At 43.1% G+C, this 22,932-nt stretch overlaps 1 protein-coding gene across 5 annotated transcripts in view; it reads left to right on the top strand.

The window, feature by feature from the left end:
- Window positions 1-22,932, top strand: part of LOC121062899 (nipped-B-like protein) — a 222,442-nt gene that overhangs the window by 97,016 nt on the left and 102,494 nt on the right. For all 5 annotated transcript variants that reach the window (XM_040543198.1, XM_040543196.1, XM_040543197.1 and 2 more), the window contains exons 2-4: window positions 383-526; window positions 1,876-2,041; window positions 3,098-3,228. In XM_040543198.1, the coding sequence (XP_040399132.1) occupies window positions 463-526; window positions 1,876-2,041; window positions 3,098-3,228 (361 nt within the window). In that variant the 5' untranslated portion in view covers window positions 383-462. The remainder of the gene's footprint in view (window positions 1-382; window positions 527-1,875; window positions 2,042-3,097; window positions 3,229-22,932) is intronic.

The following is a 22,932-nucleotide window of genomic DNA, read 5'->3' as shown; positions in this document are numbered from 1 at the left end:
AAGTTCTGCTACCAATTTTTTAGTTTTTATTTTTTATTTCAAAATAAGGTATAAAATTCATTAGCTTGTTTTAATTGTCTTTGTACCTTTAATATCCAGACATTGACTATTGGTTTAGTACTGTATAACCCAAGAAAATTTCTTGTTTGCCTTATCTTGCATCGTTTTTGATGAAGGACTCTGCTTCTTAGACCAGAAGTTTGCCTTTTGATTTCTTAATGCCATTTGATATTTAAATTCTACATTGTTCTACCTACTCTTGACAAAATTTACTTAGTATGCAGCTGAGGTTATGGCCTGCATTTCATTTATCATTTATATTACTGAATTTAAAAGTCTTTTAAATAGACTGAATGTTGTCATTTGTTTTTGTTCTTTTTAGTGCTTGGGAGATGGGAAGTAATGATAGCTGGCACCTGAACTAAAATATCTGTGAAGGCACTATCATCCCAGAACTTCAGGATGAATGGGGATATGCCTCATGTTCCCATCACTACTCTTGCAGGCATTGCTAGTCTTACAGACCGTAAGTACTCTTCTTCTTTTGATCTTTGTTATGTTGCTTTCTACCTTTTTTTTTTTTTCCTGAAGCTATTTCTAATGGTTTAGTTAAAACCTTTATCTTGGAGCTGTAATCAGCCTGGGAAGTCAGTCATCTTGTTTTCTTGGACCCGTGAAAATGATTTATCTGTATAGATAACTTTTTGGCCTCTTCTGGCTTACACTTCTCTTGTCTATATAGCCCTGCCAATCATCTGGTCAAGACTTTTATATACCTATATACTTATATACTTCCTTCTTATGCATGTAGACCTAAGAATGCCCTCTGTAAGTATAGTATGCTCATTTATAATCTGATTGAAATATTGTTATGGATGTTTTTAATTAAGCAATTAAATGTTTTTACCAAGAGTAAAGTACATAAAGGGGATTTATAAAAAAGATGGAGAACAACTCTTTGCTCAATCAGATAATGACAGGACGAGGGGGAACAGTTTTAAACTAAAAGAGGGGAGATTTAGATTAGAGGTTAGGAGGAAATTTTTCACTCGGAGGGTAGTGAGGCAGTGGAACGGGTTGCCCAGAGAGGTTGTAGGTGCCCCATTCCTGGAGGTGTTCAAGACCAGGTTAGATGAGGCCCTGGGCAACCTGATCTAGTGGGTGGTGTCCTTGCCTATGGCAGGGGGGATTGGAACTAGATGATCTTTGAGGTCCCTTCCAATCCAAGCCATTCTATGATTCTATGATTTGTGAATAGGTATTTTGAGTGAATTAACATTGTAATTATCATACCAATCAACACTAGCCTTTTCTTGAGAAGATGACTTGCATAGAAATGAATACAATACAAGAAGAACAATCTGAGAATGTAATTAGTGGCTTAAATTAATTATTTAGTTTTGTTTTCCCATCTACCCTGACCATACAAAGTGGAAACTTGAAGATCAGAGTAGAAAATTATGCTCAATGCACTTAGACTACTGCATGCAACTACAGGGGTTTTACATTTCCTTCCTTCCCATTATCAGTGCTTTCAATTCCAAGAGAAAACCGTCTTAACGTTTTAAATAACTTTATGTTTTGGAATGTTTAAAAGTGTGTTTTTATTCATATAACTTGCCTTAACACATTTAAATATTTACAATAATAATATAATTAGTGGACTTGAATACATTGTTTTGTTTAAAGCAGTGTAGCCTCTCTATGTGTGTTTTTAAAAAAAAAATCCAGAAATTTTCCCTATATTTCTAATGTAGTTGTCCTTTTTTTTTGTTTTTGTTTTTTCTTAATCATGTGAGAGTAAGAAGGCTGCCCATTTTGTATGATTGTGTTCTGAGAAATGATTCTGAGCTTCTTTCTGTCTTCTGATAATAGTTTTGAACCAGCTGCCTCTACCATCACCTTTACCTGCTACAACAACAAAAAGCCTACTCTTCAATGGACGGATAGCTGAAGAGGTGAACTGCCTGCTGGCTTGCAGGGATGAAAATTTAGTTTCACAGCTCGTCCACAGTCTCAATCAGGTGTCAACAGATCACATGTATGTATTTTGAACTTCAGCTATATCACATCACTGTCCTTATTCCTTGAGATTAAAATGAAATGGATTGAGAGGGATGTTTGTGAGAATCTGAAAATCCAAATGTGCAGGTTGTTTGTTAGGCTTGTAGCGGATTATCAGTGTATAAGAGCCAATTATCTCAGTCAAGTAACACTTAAGCATAACTGTGTTTTTTTTTTTTTTTAATAGAGCTAATGTTTGTTCAAGTTACAAGTGCAAACTTCGTGATGTTGATTGTACAACACCTATTTGTGTTCCAGTTTGTTTAATAATACCTATAGACAAGCTATATATCCAGCATTATACAAAAAGAAACTTTTTGGTGAGACCCATGTAAGACCCATGTCAATTCTGATTAGGTATTGAACTTTAATATTAAAGAATTGAATCAGCAAGTATCCTCTTTTTGTTTAATATACATTTTGTTTTGTTCATTTTTGTATGATGTCCTTTGAATTGTCTTATGTTGACAGCACTTTTCCTACATATTCCAATAAATTGCTTTGATCAAATGGAAGTAGCTTTTAAAAAGTCCTCAAAACAAACAATAGATGAAAGCATGCATGCATTTATAGAAAATCCATTACATTTTTGATAGTTCAGAGGGAATCCTGTGATGTCAATGACATGCCAATTTCCCTTTTTATAATAAAATATGCGACCTGAATATTATACATTCATGGATATTTTATTTTTAATCCTACAGTACTTTCTTGATGTTATACAAGTGTTGTTTTTCTGTGGAGAAGATCAAAAGTGGGTATAAGGAACTTATATAATAGCCAGAATCTGACAGCCATGGATATATATGTGCTTAATAACAGAGAATAATTTTGAGGACTGGTAGGAAATTTTCCTTCCATTCCTTAAAGAAGAGAGGGGAAAAAAATAGAGGCAGGGAACAGTGCTTTGCAGACTTTTTTTTTCTTTATTTTAGCAGTAAATTGTTTTCTTTCTTTTTTTTTAACTTGAACATTGTTTCTTACAATTTGAAAATACATTTGCTTCTTTATTTGTTTACTTCCACAATTGCAGAGAATTGAAAGATAACCTTGGCAGTGATGATCCAGAGGGAGATATACCGGTCTTGCTGCAGGCTATCCTGGCAAGGAATCCTAATGTTTTCAGGGAGAAAAGCATGCAGAACAGATATGGGGTACAAAGCGGTAAGGATTTTCAATTATTTATTGTTTGTGTTTTATGTTATTCTGTAAGTTTAGGGGACTGATACTAACAACAGGTATATATGGACTACATCTGTGATGTTTATGCCTTACCTTGTGTCTGATAGTGATACAAAGCTATGTATCTTGACATCTTCTAAGAGTGTGTATTAAAATAAACAGTCCATGAATTCAGTCCATGAAGTCCATGAAGTCCTGACCATTTTTGATTTTAAAAAATAGTTTAATTTCCCTACAGAAGTTTATTTTCTAGGAGGATTGATTGGATTTTATTTTAAAAATTATATAATTAAGTTCATTCACCTAGGCCTAGTGAGTAAAAAGCCATATAATATTTGAAAAGAGCAACTTGCTTAGGACAGAACGTGTAATGTTCCTTGAAAGAATGCAGAATTTTTCCTGAATGAAAAAGTTAAGGGCAGTGCTAAATATTTAGAAGTTAACTGATTGTGAAATTTAAGCTCTGATAACAATCTCCAGATTCTGTGTTTGGTGGCAGCCATGGCAGAATATAATTTTTGCAGCTGTGGGAAGAGTTGTAACTGTCCTGCCAGTTTGCAGTGGTACCACAAAGAACATATGCTTGAATCAGAGCTTTACACCAGTTTTGTAGAGTAAAATATTTTTTTGCCAGTGCAAAAGTGAGACATAATTTTTGGAATTATTCGTTCCAGCAGAGGATTTTGAAAGAAAGAAGAAAAAGCTTGTTAATTTTTTTCTAAATTTTGATAATACTGTGATTCAGAAGGGGAAACACTTTTGTAGCTTGATTCAACAGTTTAAGAGTAACCCTTAATGAAATAAAAGAATCTCTATCTTTAATAAATGTGCTTTGACCTATGCTTGAAGGAAGGTATTGGTACAGAATTAAAAATAATTCAACATGAAACTTAAAAGAATAATTGATGTTATTTTAATAAAGTTAACAAACTGTTTCAGGGAACCAGAAGAGATGAGAATTTAAAAATTCCTTGATTATTTAATTTTATTTTACATAATTCTGAATATATGTGCCAGTGCAAGCACTGTAACGAAGTGTGAAAGTGTGAAATCGGAAAACTGGAGAGAAAGGAAGAAGAGAGGAAAAGCTTAGCTATAGACAAATTATTTTGAGAGGAAAAAAGGTCTTGTAATGAATGTTTGGAAAAGCTATGCAAAGTGTGATGTCATTGTCAATGGAAAAAAGCCGCACACTTATCTGGATACAAGTGTTGTTGTTTTTTTAGCTAAATACTGGCATATTGTGGTCTAATTAGCTGTTAATATGTCCCATTCAGATTTCCAAGGCCAAAGGAGGCTATATGGTTATACTGGGGCAGGAAAGGTCTTTTCTTCTGTTTTGTGAGCAGGTTTTGTAATTGCCGTATAGTCAAGATTTGTAGATTGGGGGTTTTGGTAGAGATCTTATGTAATGCATTTTGCAAGCTAGAAGAATGATTTTTAGACTCTTCTAGTATTTCAAACTCATCTCTTCTGATTTCTTTACTGTCTTCCTTCTGAATATTGTCTTTCTGCCTTCTGTTGAGTCCTGTGTGCAATGAAGTCAGTGCTGAGTACCGTGACCCAGTATTTGTAATGCCCACAATTGACAAGGAATAAAGGAAGGGGACCCCCTATTTACTCAGTCTGGGCTGAGTCTCTGCACTGGGGTGGGCCTCTGCACATTGTTCACTTGAATGCCAGTTCTAGTATTAGTATGGACAAAGCGAACTCAAATTCATTTCTCCCAACCTTCTTTTCTGATGTAGGAACAGAAAGGTGACCCGGCTAAAGAATATTAAACATGGGATAAAATTATTTGTTTAGTACAAGTTGTCAGGAAACAAAGACATCTCCAGAAACCTAAATATTATGTTTTGAATTTTTTGTAAATGTAACTTTTCCCCCAAGTTCATATCTGTAGTTCAATGTTAAGTTTAGAGTGAGAATTGTTTTTAGTTATGATGGAAAAATATGATGTGACAACTGGAAGAAGTGTCTAAAGACTGGAGGAAAGCAAACATCCCTCCTATCTTCAAGAAGGGCAAGAAGGAGGACCCAAGGAACTACAGGCTGGTGAGCCTCACCTTGATCCATGGGAAGGTGATGGAACAACTAATCCTGGAAATCATTTTCAGGCACAATGAAGGGCAAGAAAATCAGGAGTAGTCAGCATGGAGTCACCAAGGGGAAGTCATGCCTGACCAACCTGATAAGTTTCTATAATGAAATCACCAGCCTGACGGATGAGGGGGAAGCAGTGGATATTGTTTTCCTGGACTCCTTGAAGGCCTTTGACGCTATCCTCCATAAGATCCTGATAGAGAAGCTGTTGAAGTATGGGCTGGATGAGCAGACAGTGAGGTGGACTGGAAACTGGCAGAACAGCCAGACCCAGAGGGTAGCGGTCAGTGGTGCTGTTATCCGTTGGTTTGTGCCTAGTGTGCCTTGCCAATAAGCACAGAGTCAGAATCCACATGAAGGCATTTAATTATATGACTCTACAGAGTCAGATGCTTAGCAATCTTTCACAAAGCAAGCACACCTCTGGCTTGAATCACCGTTATTTATACACAGCAAATTTGTGAAACTATCTCTCTGGCTACTTTTGATTGGCTGATTGGCTGTCTTAGCTTGCCTAATTTATCTCTGTTGAGCATGGGCATTACAGACAAGGGGGGGTGTGTGTGCGTGGACAGGACACCAAATCCCTCGTTTCCATATATTAGCATTTTGATGGGTGTGATTTTAATATGTTAATGACCCTTAACGAGCAAGAGGCTACCATAGGTCAGTCTGGAATCTTCCTACAGCTGTGTTTCTCTTTGTTTTTTAGCTTTCATCCCTTATCTCCCTTGCTTCTGCTAGCTCAAGGCTACTAGTCTCCATTTTCTTCAAGGTTTTCTTGTTTTCCTCAGTTTAAGACTACAATTTCCCCCCTTGGACACTATGAACCTCACTTTTGGGCTTCATAGTTCTCACTACATAGTTCTTGTCCATTTCTGCTAATTTGAGGAAGCACTCTACTGTTAGCAAGACAAGATACGGATAATATACTCCGTGAGGTTTGCTGAATAAAGCGTTACATGAATTTAGACAACTAGGCATGCATCGCAGAACACAACTAGATATCGCTATCATAGCTACAGATACTATGATAATTAAAAACTGTTGTTTTAATCATCCAAAGTCTAGCAACCATGACCAAAACCAGGAAAAATCTGGTCCGCTACTAACGGTTGCATCCTGAGACACTTGGTGAAACAAATGGGATGCTTGCCAGATTTGGTTAATACCTGTTTGAATTTGCTTCTTCTCATTTACATAGACTCAGCAGCTGCAGTTTATCACAGCACAAACACTTCCCTGGGCTGTGAGTAGCCCATCTAAGGCAAGACAGTTTTCTAAGGCGATTTGGGATACTTGTTCTATTTCTGTTTGTATTCGACCAAGAGCATCGGTAGTGGCATTACTTATAATTTCTAGTGTTGCAGAAATGTTTACTATTGGCCTTTCAAGTTGTATTGTTACCGTAAAAGAAACTCTTAAGACTCAGTTTGGAGTTTTAGAAAGCAGGCATTCTTTAACTGCGGCACTGGATGCACAGGGGATTGCTCCACCTAGTGTGCATGCCGAATAGTTCAAGATACAGGGATTATATACAATCAAAACATACATATTCATTATATTTCCAATAAATAATTAACATATTCATATTATTCCAGTAACTCATTCAAATATGTAAATGTTCCTGAGACTAGTCTTCCTCACTATGCTCGCTGGTTGAACCCAGTTCTTGCATGTGCTCAGGCCATCTCTTTCTTATTGTTTCAATTTAGGCATGCATACTAAGCTTAGTCATTTATGTATCTAAGGACCTATGCATACCATGAGTACCTCACCTATTCTTTTCAGACACATCCTCCAGGCCTGGGTTCATAGGATAATAGATTCATAGAATCATTAAGTTTGGAAAAGATCTCCAGGATTATCTGGTCCAACCATCCCCCTACCACCAGTATCACCCACTAAACCGTGTCCCTAAGAACCACATTCAACCTTTCCTTAAACACCCCCAGGGACGATGACTCCACCACCTCCCTGGGCAATCCCTTGCAATGCCTGACTACTCTTTCTGAGAAGAAATGTCTCCTAATTTCCAACCTAAACCTCCCCTGGCACAACTTGAGGCCATTCCCTCTAGTCCTATCACTGCTTATCTGCAAGAAGAGGCCGACCCCCAGCTCCCCACAACTTCCTTTCAGGTAGTTGGAGAGAGCAATAAGGTCTCCCCTGAGCCTCCTCTTCTCCAGACTCAACAACCCCAGCTCCCTCAGACGCTCCTCATAGGACTTGTGTTCCAGACCCTTCACCAGCTTCGTAGCCCTTCTCTGGACACACTCCAGGGTTATCTTGCCCCCTTACCCTGTCCTGGAATACAATTCTGTATGGTTTTACACAAAAGGCTGACTAATTATTGAGTAAGGTAGAACCAGAGATGCAATGTTTCTAGACTTCCTTCTATCTAACTAAACATAGTAAAGATTTGGCCTAACTGTTCATAAAACATTTCAGATTTAGTTCTATTATTCTGTCAGGGAGAGAACCATATGTCCTTCTGACTCGGTATCACTACTATTCCCAATGAAGGGATTAGAGCCCTCCACAAAGTATGAAACCAGATATTTCTGCTTGAAAGGGGTTTATAAACTCCTTATTTTTCCCAAGGTGTCATAAAGATAGCCTGTGATCTTAGCCAACCCCTTATGTCTGAGTATTTATGGAGTCTAACATCTGGAAGTACAGTTCCCAGGGCACAAGTCCCATACCATCCAGAAGGAAGAGCGTTACGCGCTCCTGGACCACATAACCAATATACTCCTCCTGGGGATATCCACCAATGGAGGCTGATAGGTCCACTTCTATTTCCATAATTTTTTATGATAGTGTCATTGGTAGTTTCAACTGCAATCATTGTTTTACATTGTCCAATTGGATTCCAGGAACCTACATACAATCCCTGGGCCACATTCTCCTTAGTTCTATTAATTGAGTATACACATAACAGATTTTCTCTCTCAATAAGATACGCAGGGATAGAGGAAAACTGTGATGGAGGAGAAATACTAGCATTTCTCATATTTAGCTCGAGTTTGCTAATTGCCACACTTCTGTCTTGTTTACAGTGAGTGGTATAGCATAGATAGGAGTTCCCTCGTGCTGAAGCAGGTACATGGGTACACACCCAACAAGATAATATATTTGCAACATGGGTTAAGTTTAAAGCTAACTGAACTATCGAGTTGTGTCCAAGTATTAGAACCGTAGGTCAACCCTGTTAAGGAAAATTATATTCAGAATAAAAATCATTTTGTTCTTCAGAACAGCAGTTTCAAGTCCTTGGTTGGTTCTATTTGCCACAAAGTCTCTTGTGCTTCTTCTGAAGGTAGGTCTCACTTCTCCTCTTCTGGTGGTACTGCCTTTACACGAGTGTAGTGAATCCACGATTTGATCCCTTCCGCCTTGATTGCAGTGTAGGTGTGGAGCAAGACAGTATAGGGTCCTTTCCAATTTTCCTTTAGAGGCTAGTCTTTTCACATTCGGATCAGCACCTGATGTCCGGGTCAGAATGGATGTACCGGAACATCCAGTGGAATTGGTAATCGCTCCTGTACATCTCTATGGAGAGAGGACAACACGTCAGACAAAGACAGCAAATATTGCCTTACCCAGCCTTCCCCTCTAACATGCATTTGACTACCTTCTGTCACTAATTCATTTACTTTCAGGTTTTCTGCTAGTTGGATCTCTTTAGTGGAATATTCTGGTAGATTGAGTGAAGCCTTTGCACGGGGGACTAACATGCCTTGTAGGTCTTCTGGTGCTCTTCTAGCTGCTTCTTTGGCTGCTAAGTCAGCTTTCCTGTTCCCTATTAATATGTTGTGATCACCATTGTGGTGGGCCTTACAGTGCATTACTGCTACAGCTTTGGGTCTTGCACTGCCTGCAACAACTGTAAAAAATTTCTGGACCATGCTTGATTGGTCCTCCAGCTGTTGTCAGTAATCCTCGCTCTTTCCAGATGGCTCCATGGGCGTGCAAAACTCCAAAGGCATATTTAGAGTCTGTATAGACATTGAGTGTCTTCCCTTCTGCTAATTCCAAGGACCTAGTCAAGGCAATTAATTTAGCTTTTTTGTGCTGAGGTGTTATGTAGATGTGAGAAACACTCTGTAGCCAATAACATAGTCTCAGGCGAGGATCTCAGTGAAGTAGCAATTTTATTCGCGACTGCAATGGCGGGCATCCCGCAAGCAGGAGCACGCCTACTAGTTACATAGCACAGTTTATATACTTCACCTCTTGACGACCCGGACCCTCACTTGTTTCCCCATTGACTGGGTAATCCAGGTTCACAACCTATCCCATGCTTCACAAATGATACATGGCTTTCAGTTGCCAGCCTGTTATTTTTCAAGTTTCTCATGACTTTTTTTTTTACTCTTTGAAGTGGTAATGTTTCTTCACTTATCTGACTCGACTTTACACTGACTTGACTTTTCACCTAATTGCACTAAGGAGTCTGGTTATTGTCTGCATTTTACAAGGTTGTCTGTTAAGCTTTCTTATCACTTTCTTATCACTGCAAGCATATCTCAATACTACATTCCTTACCTTTAAACAATGTAACTCTGCAAAAACAACATTTTTGTTCCCACAATTCCCCCCTTTTCTTCTTTATAAATTGTTGATTTTTGCAAAACTTTTCTCTAAGGTGTAATTTGGTAGATATCTTGCTCTTCTTCACTTTCTTTGCTTTCCATCTCCTCTAATATCATCATCTCATCTGAGTAGGGTGGTGGCTCCGTGGTCGTTTGTTTCAATAGTGCAGTTTCAATTAACCGCTGGACCAGTCCTCTCACTCAGGGGATAATGCAACAACCGATGGCTGTCAAAACTCCTGCTACTATGATGAAGGATGTAAATGTGGGCATTACCATCCCTTTCCATTTACCAAACCAAGATTCCAACCATCTGGTGATGGAAGTGCCTGTTCCTAATTTTTCTGCTAATTCACTGGAAGGGTGGTAAGCCCTTGCAATGCTCTAGTTACTGTGCCATCCGGGGCAGTATTGTTGGGATAAAAGTGCAACAACGGTTGCCCAGCATCGTGCACTCACCTCCCTTCTCCGCGAGCATCATATCCAATGCTATTCTGTTTTCCCAAGCCATTCTGCTGGTGGCATCTAGTTGTTCAGCGATTCCTCTTATCGCATCCCTTGTGTAGTTTATGAATCTCTGTTGATTATAATAAATGTAATTAATCCAATCCACATTCTTGTTGATTGTTACCCAACAGAACAGTGATGACTCAAACCCTGCAGCAATTTGATTTCTAGCTTTGTGTTCATCGGGAACTCCTCTAGGCACCCCAATAGAATCTATGTATACTCTATCATCAAATGATACTCCTAAGCCTCTTTTACTTCTTCTGGGTATTTGTGATGTTTCTCTTTCAAATGCCAGGGTGAAGGGTATAGCTAATTGAACAAGTGCACAAGTGCCTCCCCAATTAGATGGTAGGGTGGACCGTAAGATCTTCCCTCCGCAGTACCACCAGAGATCTGCCCTGGGGATCTCAAGTCTTGAGCAGTTTCCCATCAAGTCCTTGGTAACATTCAGGGTCCCAGTGCACAAGGCAAATTCTCCCAGATGCCGGGTAGCACTCACACCCTGCCGTGAGAGGCAAGCTGTATGGTTACCTATAGCTGTAGAGAATGCAGGGGGAACCCTGATATTGCTATCACGCAAGGAGGGGAACAGCAAAGAGAGAGACTTACAGGCCTCATTTCCCCAGGCAGTCTTTTCTTGGTACAATGCAATCATACATCGCATCCCCTGGGAATCCTTGGTCCACCCCAATGGGCAGGGCACTATCTGGGCAATCGGTCGTCCCGAGGCACAAGCGTAGCAATTGCTATTGTTGAGACTCTGAACAGTATATTTGACCAATTCTATCCAGGCATTCACATCCCCATACCCCGTTTCAGTTTCAAATGTCCTGCCTTTCATGAACCCGTGCTGGCTGGGCCTGATCCCCTGGATGCCACGCACGTGCCATGTGGTCTCACCGAAGATGATTTGCTCCATAACTTTCCCTGGAACCAAGGCCAGGCTGACAGGCCTGTAGTTCCCCGGGTCCTCCTTACGGCCCTTCTTGTAGATGGGAGTCACATCGGTAAGCCTCCAATCCTCTGGGACCTCTCCAGATAACCAGGAACGCTTGTAGATGGTGGAAAGCGGCTTGGCAATCACCTCCACCAGCTCCCTCAGCATCCTAGGGTGTAGCCCGTCTGGTCCCAAGGACTTGTGACTTTCCAGATGGAGCGTGGGCAACAAACAGGAGGAGCTGGAAGCGATTGTGCGGCAGGCTATGACCTAGTTGCTATAACTGAAACATGGTGGGATCACTCCCATGACTGGAGTACTGTGATGGATGGCTACAAGCTCTTCAGAAGGGATAGACAAGGAAGGAAGGGTGGTGGTGTGTCTCTTTATATTAAAGAGTGTTTTGATGTTGAAGAGCTTGCGGTTGGGAATGATAAATTTGAGTGTCTATGGATAAGGATCAGGGGGAAGGCCTGTAAGGGTGACCGTTAAGGTGTTAAGGTGTTATAGACCGCCTTAAGGTGTTATAGACCGCCTAATCAGGATGAAGAGATGGACGAGGCATTCTATGAGCAGCTCGCAGAAGTTGCACGATCGCCAGCACTCGTTCTCATGGGAGACTTCAACTTCCCTGATATATGCTGGAAATATAATACTGCGCAGAGGAAGCAGTCCAGTAGGTTTCTAGAGTGTGTGGAAGATAGCTTCCTGACACAGCTGGTGCAAGAGCCTACCAGGGGAGGCCCCCCACTAGACTTGCTCTTCACTAAAAGAGAAGGACTGGTGGGAGATGTGAAGGTTGGGGACTGTCTTGGGCAGAGTGACCATGAAACTGTAGAGTTCTCTATTCTTGGTGATGTCAAAAGGGTAACTAGCAAAAATGCTGTCTTGAACTTCCAGAGGGCAGACTCTGACCTGTTCAAGGACACTTGTTGCAGGGGTCCCTTGGGAGTCACTCATGAAGGGCAAAGGGGTCTGGGAAGCCTGGACGCTCCTCAAGATGGAAATCTTAAAGGCACAGGAGCAGGCCGTTCCTGAGTCCCGTAAGGCGAGCCGGAGGGGAAGAAGACTGGCGTGGATGACCCAGGAACTTTTGTTGAGACTCCGGGAGAAAAAGAGAGTCTACGTCCTCTGGAAGAAGGGACAGGCTACTTGGGGAGGCTACAAAGAAGTTGCTAAGATATGCAGGGAGGAAGTTCGAAAGGCAAAAGCCCATCTTGAACTCAGATTGGCCACTGCAGTAAAAGAGAACAAGAAATCCTTTTACAAACATATTAACAGTAAGAGAAGAACCAAGGAGAATTTCCGTCCTTTACTTGATGCAGCAGGGAATGTGATCACTGAGGATAAGGAAAAGGCTGAGGTTCTCATCGCCTTCTTTACATCTGTCTTTAACAGTCGGATCAGTTATCGTCAGGGTACTTTACGCCCTGACCTGGAAGTCCCCTGTGATCCAGGAAGAGACGGTTAGAGACCTGCTCCTCCATCTGGAAAGTCACAAGTCCATGGGACCAGACGGGCTACACCCTAGGGTGCTGAGGGAGCTGGCGGAGGTGATTGCCAAGCCGCTTTCCACCATCTACAAGCGTTCCTGGTTATCTGGAGAGGACCCAGAGGATTGGAGGCTTGCCGATGTGACTCCCATCTACAAGAAGGGCCGTAAGGAGGACCCGGGGAACTACAGGCCTGTCAGCCTGGCCTTGGTTCCAGGGAAAGTTATGGAGCAAATCATCTTCGGTGAGATCACACGGCACGTGCGTGGCATCCAGGGGATCAGGCCCAGCCAGCAGGGGTTCATGAAAAGCAGGTCGTGCTTGTCCAACCTCATCTCCTTCTATGATCGTGTGACCAGACTGGTAGATGAGGGAAAGGCTGTTGATGTAGTCTACCTAGACTTCAGCAAAGCCTTTGACACGGTCTCCTATGGTATTCTCCTGGCAAAACTGGCTGCCCGTGGCCTGGACAGGTATACTCTCCTCTGGGTAAAGAACTGGCTGGAGGGCTGTGCCCAGCAGGTAGAGGTTAATGGAATTAAGTCCAGCTGGCGTCCTATTACAAGTGGTGTCCCCCAGGGGTCGGTACTGGGGCCTATCTTGTTTAATATCTTTAGTGATGACCTAGATGAGGGGATTGAGTGTACCCCCAGTAAGTTTGTAGACAACACCAAGTTGGGAGGTAGTGTTGGTCTGCCTGAGGGTAGGGTGGCCCTTCAGAGGGATCTGGATAGGCTGGATTGCTGGGCTGAGGCGAATGGTATGACATTCAAGAAGGCCAAGTGCTGGGTCCTGCACTTTGGCCACAATAACCCCATGCAGCGCTATAGGCTTGGGGCAGAGTGGCTAGAAGACTGTGAAGAGGAAAGGGACCTGGGAGTGTTGATCAATGCTCGCCTGAACATGAGCTGGCAGTGTGCCCAGGTGGCCAAGAAGGCCAATGGCATCCTGGCCTGTATTAGAAATAGTGTAGCCAGCAGGACCAGGGAGGTGATCGTCCCCCTGTACTCAGCTCTGGTGAGGCCTTACCTTGAGTACTGTGTTCAGTTATGGGCCCCTTACTACAAGAAGGACATCGAGGCCCTGGAGCATGTCCAGAGAAGGGCAACAAAACTGGTGAGGGGTCTGGAGCACAAGTCTTCTGAGGAGTGTCTGAGGGAGCTGGGATTGTTTAGTTTGGAGAAGAGGAATCTCAGGGGAGACCTCATTGCACTGTACAACTTCCTGAAGGGAGGTTGTGATGAGGAGGGGGTCGGCCTCTTCTCCCAGATAACTAATGATAGGAATCAAGGAAATGGCCACAAGTTGCACCTGGGGAGATTTAGATTAGATATCAGGAAAAGCTTTTCCTCTCAAAGAGTGATTAGGCACTGGAATGGCCTGCCCAGGGAGGTGGTGGAGTCACTGTCCCTGGCGGTGTTCAAGAAGCGCCTGGACGAGGTGCTGCGAGATATGATTTAGTAGCTTAGTGGGTAGTATTGGTGATAAGAGGATGGTTAGACTAGATGATCTTGTAGGTCCTTTTCAGCCTTGTGTTTCTATCATTTCTATGATTCCTCATTCAGGTTGGGGATAGCCAGCAGTTTCCTTTGGCTTCCATTACCGCTACAACTGCACGTGGCACAAATAACACCAAAGGTTGTCCCAAACTCAGTTTCCTTTCCTCTTAGACTAGGAGTCAGTCGCTGCTACTGCCCTCAAACAAGATGGCCATTGTCATTTCGTCTAGCTGTTTTGAAAAGTAGTCCACTGGTCTCCTGCTCCCCAACGTCTGGGTCATCACCCCGGCTGCCACCCCCCTTTGTTCATGAACAAACAGTTGGAAAGGTTTTTCCATGTTTGGCAGCCCTAGGGCTAGTGCTGACATTCGGGCCCTTTTTATATCATCAAATCCTTTTTGGCACTCAGCAGTCCACTCCAACACATTTTCTGTCCCCTTTGTTGCTTCATACAACGTCTTTGCTATTAGCCCAGAATTGGGGATCTAGATTTGACAAAAGCCTGCCATCCCTAGGAATCCTCGCAATTGCTTTTTCATTTTGGGAACAGCAATTTGGCATATAGCTTCTTTTTGCTCTGGACCTAATGCTCGCTATCCTTGAGAAATACCGAGCCCCAGGTACTGTACTTTCTGCTGGGATATCTAGGCCTTTTTCTGGAATACTTTGTGGCCATTCCCAGGTAATTTAACAAGCTAATAGTCAACTGCACTCATTTTTCTTTGGTTGGGGCTCCTAGCAACAAGTTATCGACATATTGCAATAATTTCCCTTCATTCTTGCTTTGCCAATTATTTAAATCTGCCCCCAAGGCAGTCCCAAATAACGTGGGGGGCTTTTCTTGAATCCTTGTAGCAGTACTGTCCAACACATTTGGGTCCTTTTCCCTGTCATGAGATTTTCCCACTCAAAAGCAAATACAGTCTGACTGGCAGGCTCCAGGGGTATACAAAAGAAGGCATCTTTAAGATCCAATACTGTGAAATAAGAATCTCTTTTGGATAGTGTTGTTAGAAGGGTATATGGGTTTGGCACTACAGGGTGGACGTCTGCAGTTATTTTGTTTATGGCTCGCAAAAAAAACCAAAACCAAACAGTTCCTTCAGTGTGCCCAAAAGGTTCCTTCAATGAGTAGTAGATCAGGAGGAGGAGGCCGATGAGGCCTTCTACAAGCAGCTGGAAGTAGCCTTGCAATCCCGGGCGCTGGTTCTCATGGGGGACTTTAATTATCCAGACATCTGTTGGGTAAGCAACTCAGCCAGGCACGCGCAGACCAAATGGTTCCTACAATGCGTTGAAGATAATTTTCTGACGCAGATGGTGGAGGAACCAACGAGGTGGGGGGTGCTTCTGGACCTTGTTTTTACCAACAGGGATGTGCTTGTTAGGGATGTGAAGGTTGGGGGCAGCTTGGGATGCAGCGACCATGAGATGGTGGAGTTCAAGATGGAACTTGGTGGAAGAAGTAAGGCAAAAAGTAGGATTGCTACCCTGGACTTTTGGAGAGCCAACTTCGACCTCTTCCGGGACCTACTTGGAGGTATCTCATGGGCTAGAGTGCTAGAAGGCAAGGGTGCTTGTGAGAGCTGAGCAACATTTAAACAGCACTTCTTCCAAGCTCAGGATCGGTGCATCCCTAAGAGTAGAAAATCGGGGACGGGGGGCAGGAGACCTGCGTGGATGAGCAAGGAGCTCATCGACAAGATCAAAAGGAAGAGGAAGGTCTATGAAATGTGGAAAAAGGGCCTGTCCCCTTGGGAGGAGTGTAGGAGTGTTGTCAGGGCCTGCAGGGATGCGACGAGGAAGGCTAAAGCCCACCTGGAGATGAAGCTGGCAAGGGAGTTAAAGGATGATAAGTGGTTTTTTTTTTTTTTTAAGTATGTAAACAGTAAAAGGAAGACTAGAGATAATGTGGGTCCCCTGCTGAACGAGGGGAGTGTCCTGGTAACGGGGGACGCTGAGAAGGCGGAGATACTGAATGCCTTCTTTGCTTTGGTCTTTGCTTCGAAGACTCCCCCCTGGGACTCCTGGACCCTGGATGGAGGAGAAAGAGTCTGGGAAATGGAGAGCTCCCTCCTGGTTGATGAGGGGGTGGTTCGGGAGCATCTGAGTGGGATCAACGCACACAAATCCTGGAGTTCTGTGTCCAGTTCTGGATCCCCGCTACAAAAAAGACAGGGATCTCCTGGAAAGTGTCCAGCAGAGGGCCACAAAGATGATATGGGGCCTGGAGCATCTTCCCTATGAGGAAAGGCTGAGAGACCTGGGTCTGTTCAGCCTGGAGAAGAGAAGACTGAGAGGGGATCTTATTAATGTTTATAAATACCTTAAGTGCGGGAGACAGAGGGATTTGGCCAACCTCTTTTCAGTGGTTTGTGGGGACAGGACAAGGGGCAATGGCCAAAAAATGGATCACAGGAAGTTCCGCACCAACATGCGAAAGAACTTCTTCATGGTAAGGGTGAGGGAGCACTGTAACAGGCTGCCCAGGGAGGCTGTGGAGTCTCCTTCTCTGGAGATATTCAAGGCCTGTCTGGACGCCTACCTGGGCAACCTGCTCTAGGGAACTTGCTTTGGCAGGGGGGTTGGACCCGATGATCTCTTGAGGTCCCTTCCAACCCCTATAACTCTGTGACTCTGTGATTCTGTGAAATCTTGCACAAACCTATATTTACTGCTATTTTTTTTTTACTGTCAGCATTGGGGTGTTGAAACTAGATTGGCATTCATGGATTAGTCCATAAGACAGGAAATTGTCTATCAGAGGCTCCAGCCTCTTCCTTGCTGTAAGGCTAATTGGATATTGTGGCACTTGTATAGGTATAGCTCCTGGTTTTAGCTCAGTCCAAACTGGAAGTGAGTTTTTTTGTTCTCCCAGTCTGTTTTCCTGCCCATACAAAAGGAGTCACTGCATTCAACACCTCTTCAGGTTTCTGTTGCCTTTCCTCTGCCTTTGGTTCTGTCAATAAACAAATTTGGGCCTTCCATGCATTTTCAGATAGAATTTTAACTGTTATCTCGTTTGTAGAGAAGGTTACCTGTGCATGTAGTTTGCCCAGCAAATCTCTTCCCAACAAAGAGAGAGGACATTCAGGCATATATAAAAATCAGTGTGTCGAAACCTTCCCTCCAATCTCCCAATTCGTAGGTTGCAAAAAGGGTCTTAAAGTCCATTTGCCAGTTGCTCTAACAGTTGAGACTTGTGTTTTTACTTAAGGGTCCTTGGCAATCTGTTACTTCTAAACAGCTGTGAGATTGACAGTCCTCCGTCCCCATCTATCTTTTGCAGTTTTTTTCTAATGTCTAGGGCAGACTGCCCCATAAACAGCATGGCAAACAGTCTACTCTTCACCTCCTCATCGCGGTCTAAATCCGTCCACTTTCTGGCCGTTTGATGAAGGTGTTCAAAAAAAGAAACAGACAGGCTCTCATCTGGGTCCTGGCAGACCTCATATAATTTAGAGAAATTTTTTGGTTTTGGTACCCCGTGTTGAATCCCATAAAGGATTAATTGCCGATATTGTTTTATTAATTGCTGACCCCTGCTAGTATTTGGGTTCTACTTAGGATCTTTCTTAATTGGTACTAATTCCTCTACCTCCTCTCTTGGGTACCTCTTCCTTGTTTCTGCCTGAGCTTTTTCTAAAACCATTCTCTTTTCCTCTGCAGTCAAAAAGGCGTTCGGTAGGGCTTGCATATTCCCTCAGTTAGGGTTATGGGAAATCATAATAGTTTCTAACAACTGATGCATTGCTGCTGAGTTATCCCTATAAGGTCCAACGGGGTGTCTCCAGTTTAACAAATCTGATGTTGTAAATGGAACATGAACAAAAAAAGTTTCTTCCTCTGGTCCCACTGCCTGCCTTAATGGAGCCTGGATAACTGGCCCCATCTTCTGTTAGGTGCAAAGTGCCTTTGGGCTAAAATTAGAATCATCCTGGGTCTCAGGAGAGGTCTGAGATGTCCCTGCAGAAACCTCTGCAGCCTGAGCTTCAGGAGAGATCTCTGATGTTCCAGCAAAAACCTCATAAATCCAATCCCTGGGAGAGGCCTCTGATGTCCCCACAGAAGCCTCAGAAATAGGGGAAACCTCTGGATTATACAGCAGTGTTGTCAAGGGTGCCAATAACTGAACCTCTTCTTCTTCTAGACTCAGATAAATTTTAGGGGGTTTATCATTCCCTTCCTTCCCTTTCTTTTCAGTGCATAGCATAATACGGTTTTCCCGTAATCCACACTTGCCTGAGTTGTCAGGTCCCGATACAATGACATGAAAGCACTAACATGCATCACTTTGTCCCATTTTCCTTCCCCATGGAAAAATAACATCAATTGCAATATATGGTATCATAATTAAAGGATTCATTTTCTGGCCGTTGTTCTCCAGTTCATACTGAGTCCACTCCTGATTACAGTATTGCCTCATTTTACCCTTTGTCCTATATTCATCACCAAATTTAGACCAATTTTTGAGGATGCATCCAAGGGGGGAGGAAGGGGGGGATTCTGGACTGACTGCTTCCTATTTTCCATTTGGCAGCTGCTCACACTCGGCTTTAACTTTAACCCTTTAATTGGGTCAGGTAGCTCACGGGACCATCTTCCCTTCTCGCTAAAACACAGCGTCTCTGTGTGAGGCTGACAATCTGCTCTCTGAATACCCATATGAACATATAAATTGTACTCTGCAGTCCAGTGACTTCCCCTTTATCACCAGAAGTTCGGTGGATTCCTCAGAGTGTTGCGCCATTGTGCCACTCACTGGCCCCAGATTTTTGGAGGGTTGATGCCGGACCCCGATAAAATCATGAGTATGCGCTTGGTCTCTGGCATCCTCCCCTCTGACACTGATGCCAACAAGTTGGACCAGACAAGGCTAATTTAGGGTCTCATCTGGGTCACCAAAACTGTTATCCATAGGTTCGTGACCTGCCAATAAGCATACAGAGTTGGAATCCACATGAAGGTCTTTTAATTAAAGAATTAATTACATAACTCTCAGGTGCTTGTTGAGCTTTTGCAAAGCAAGCACACCTCTGGCTTGAATCACCATTATTTATACACAGCAAACTCGGGAAACTCTCTCTCTGGCTACTTTTGATCTTTTGATCGGCTGTCTTAGCTTGCCTAACTTATCTCTATTGAGCATGGGCATTACAGACAAGGGCGGGGGCGTGGACATGACACCAAATCATACATTTCCATATATTAGCATTTTGATGGGTGTGATTTGTAATGTTTATGACCCTTAACGAGCAAGAGGCTACCATAGGTCAGTCTGGAATCTTCCTGCAGCTGTTTTTCTCCTTGTTTTTTTAGCTTTCATCCCTTATCTCCCTTGCTTCTGCTAGCTCAAGGCTACCAGTCTCCCTGTTTTCTTCAAGGTTTCCTCGTTTTCTTCAGCTTAAGCCTACAGTGCAAAGTCTAGTTGGAGGCCAGTAACACATGGACTACCCTACCACAGTGATCAATATTGGGTCCAGTCCTTTTGTAACATTTTCACTAAGAATCTGGACAATGGCGTAGAGCGCACCCTCAGTAAATTTCTGGAAGACACGAAAGCGGGGGGAGTGGCTGACACACCAGAGGGCTGCACAGCCATCCAGAGGGACCTTGACAGGCTGGAAAGGTAGGCTGACAAGAATCTCATGAAGTTGAACTAGGAGAAGTGCAGAGTCCTGCAACTGGGGAGGAACAACCTCAGGCACCAGTACATGCTGGGGGCCACCCAGCTGGAAAGCAGCTCTGTGGAGAAGGACCTAGGAGTCCTGGTGGACAGCAGGCTGACCATGAGTCAGCAATGTGCCCTTGCCACTAAGAAGGCTAATGGTATGTCTGGCTTCATTAGGCAAAGTATTGATTGCCAGTGTTAAAAGTCATTCAAAGAAATTCTCTAAGACTCAATTTGGAGTTTTAGAAATCAGGCATTCTTTAACTGGGGCACTGGACGCACAGGGGATCGCTCCACCTAGTGTGCGTGCCAAATTGTTCAAGCTACGGGGGGGTTATATGCAATCAACACATACATATTCATTGGGTTTTCCAAGGAATAATTAACATATTCACACTATTTCCTATAACTCATTAAAATATGTAAACATCCCTGATGCATGCACATTTGTTTCTACTGGTAGTCTTTTGGGGTCTTCTGGTGATCATAGATAGTCATACTAAGCTAAGTCATTTACACATCCAAGGACATATGCATACCACGAGTTCCTCACCTAATCTTTTTAGACACATCCTCCAGGCCTGGTTCATCTTGCCTCCCCCCCCTTCCTGAGATACAGTTCTGTATGGTCTTACAGATAAAGCTGACTAATTGGTGAGTAAAGTAGCACCAGAGATACAAAGTTTCTAGACTTTCTTCTATCTAACTAAACATAGTAAAGGTTTGGCCTATCTGTTCATAAAACATCTCAGATTTGGTTCTATTATTCTGTCAGGGAGAGAACCATGTCCTTCTGACTTAGTATCACATGTAGGTCAAGATAGGTAATCCTTCCCCTCTACTCAGCGTTGGTGAGGCTGCACTCGGAGTACTGTGTCCAGTTCTGGGTCCACCAGTGTGAGAAACACTCCGTAACCAATAACATAGGCTCAGGCGAGGATCTCAGTGAAGTAGTAATTTATTCGCAATTGCAATGGCGGGCGTCCCATGAGCAGGAGTGCACCTACTAGTCATACAGTACAGTTTATATACTTTATTTCTTGACGACCGGGACCCTCCCCTGTTTCCCCACTGAGTGGGTAATCCAGGTTCACAACCTATCCGATGCTTCACAGACGATACATGGCCTTCAGTTGCTGGCCTGTTAAATTTCAAATTTCTTTTGACTTTTTTACTCTTTGAAGTGGTAATGTTTCTTCACTTATCTGACTTGACTTGACACCGTGATTTTCACCTAATTGCTCTAAGGAGTCTGGTTGACTGCATTTTACAAGGTTGCCTGCTAAGTTTTCTTATCACTGCAAGCATATCTCAATACCACATTCCTTACCTTTAAACAATGTAACTCTGCAAAAACAACATTTTTATTCCCACAGTTCCCCCCTTTTCTTCTTTATAAATTGTTGATTTTTGCAAAACTTTTCTCTAAGGTGTAATTTGGTAGATATCTTGCTCTTCTTCACTTTCTTTGCTTTCCATCTCCTCTAATATCATCATCTCATCTGAGTAGGGTGGTGGCTCCGTGGTCGTTTGTTTCAATAGTGCAGTTTCAATTAACCGCTGGACCAGTCCTCTCACTCAGGGGATAATGCAACAACCGATGGCTGTCAAAACTCCTGCTACTATGATGAAGGATGTAAATGTGGGCATTACCATCCCTTTCCATTTACCAAACCAAGATTCCAACCATCTGGTGATGGAAGTGCCTGTTCCTAATTTTTCTGCTAATTCACTGGAAGGGTGGTAAGCCCTTGCAATGCTCTAGTTACTGTGCCATCCGGGGCAGTATTGTTGGGATAAAAGTGCAACAACGGTTGCCCAGCATCGTGCACTCACCTCCCTTCTCCGCGAGCATCATATCCAATGCTATTCTGTTTTCCCAAGCCATTCTGCTGGTGGCATCTAGTTGTTCAGCGATTCCTCTTATCGCATCCCTTGTGTAGTTTATGAATCTCTGTTGATTATAATAAATGTAATTAATCCAATCCACATTCTTGTTGATTGTTACCCAACAGAACAGTGATGACTCAAACCCTGCAGCAATTTGATTTCTAGCTTTGTGTTCATCGGGAACTCCTCTAGGCACCCCAATAGAATCTATGTATACTCTATCATCAAATGATACTCCTAAGCCTCTTTTACTTCTTCTGGGTATTTGTGATGTTTCTCTTTCAAATGCCAGGGTGAAGGGTATAGCTAATTGAACAAGTGCACAAGTGCCTCCCCAATTAGATGGTAGGGTGGACCGTAAGATCTTCCCTCCGCAGTACCACCAGAGATCTGCCCTGGGGATCTCAAGTCTTGAGCAGTTTCCCATCAAGTCCTTGGTAACATTCAGGGTCCCAGTGCACAAGGCAAATTCTCCCAGATGCCGGGTAGCACTCACACCCTGCCGTGAGAGGCAAGCTGTATGGTTACCTATAGCTGTAGAGAATGCAGGGGGAACCCTGATATTGCTATCACGCAAGGAGGGGAACAGCAAAGAGAGAGACTTACAGGCCTCATTTTCCCTAGGCAGTCTTTTCTTGGTACAATGCAATCATACATCGCATCCCCTGGGAATCCTTGGTCCACCCCAATGGGCAGGGCACTATCTGGGCAATCGGTCATCCCGAGGCACGAGCATAGCAATTTGACCCATTCTATCCAGGCATTCACATCCCCATACCCTGTTTCAATCTCAAATGTTTGAACTGCCGCATTTCGAAGAGGGCCTCCTGTTTTCTCTCCTGTTTTCTCCTTGAGTTTCTCCCTTTCTCTGATGGCAATAGAGGATCGTTTCCATACAGCTATTCTCAATCTGGCTGTTGGGTCTCTCCCAGTTATTTTTTCTCTCTGCTCAATTGTCGTTGGGCAATTAAATCTCCACAAGCTA

The sequence above is a fragment of the Cygnus olor genome (genome assembly GCF_009769625.2).
Source record: "Cygnus olor isolate bCygOlo1 chromosome W unlocalized genomic scaffold, bCygOlo1.pri.v2 SUPER_W1, whole genome shotgun sequence".
NCBI classification, from domain to species: Eukaryota; Metazoa; Chordata; class Aves; order Anseriformes; family Anatidae; genus Cygnus; species Cygnus olor.
Note: the sequence above shows the minus strand (reverse complement) of the source record. Positions and strands in the feature narration are given on the sequence as shown.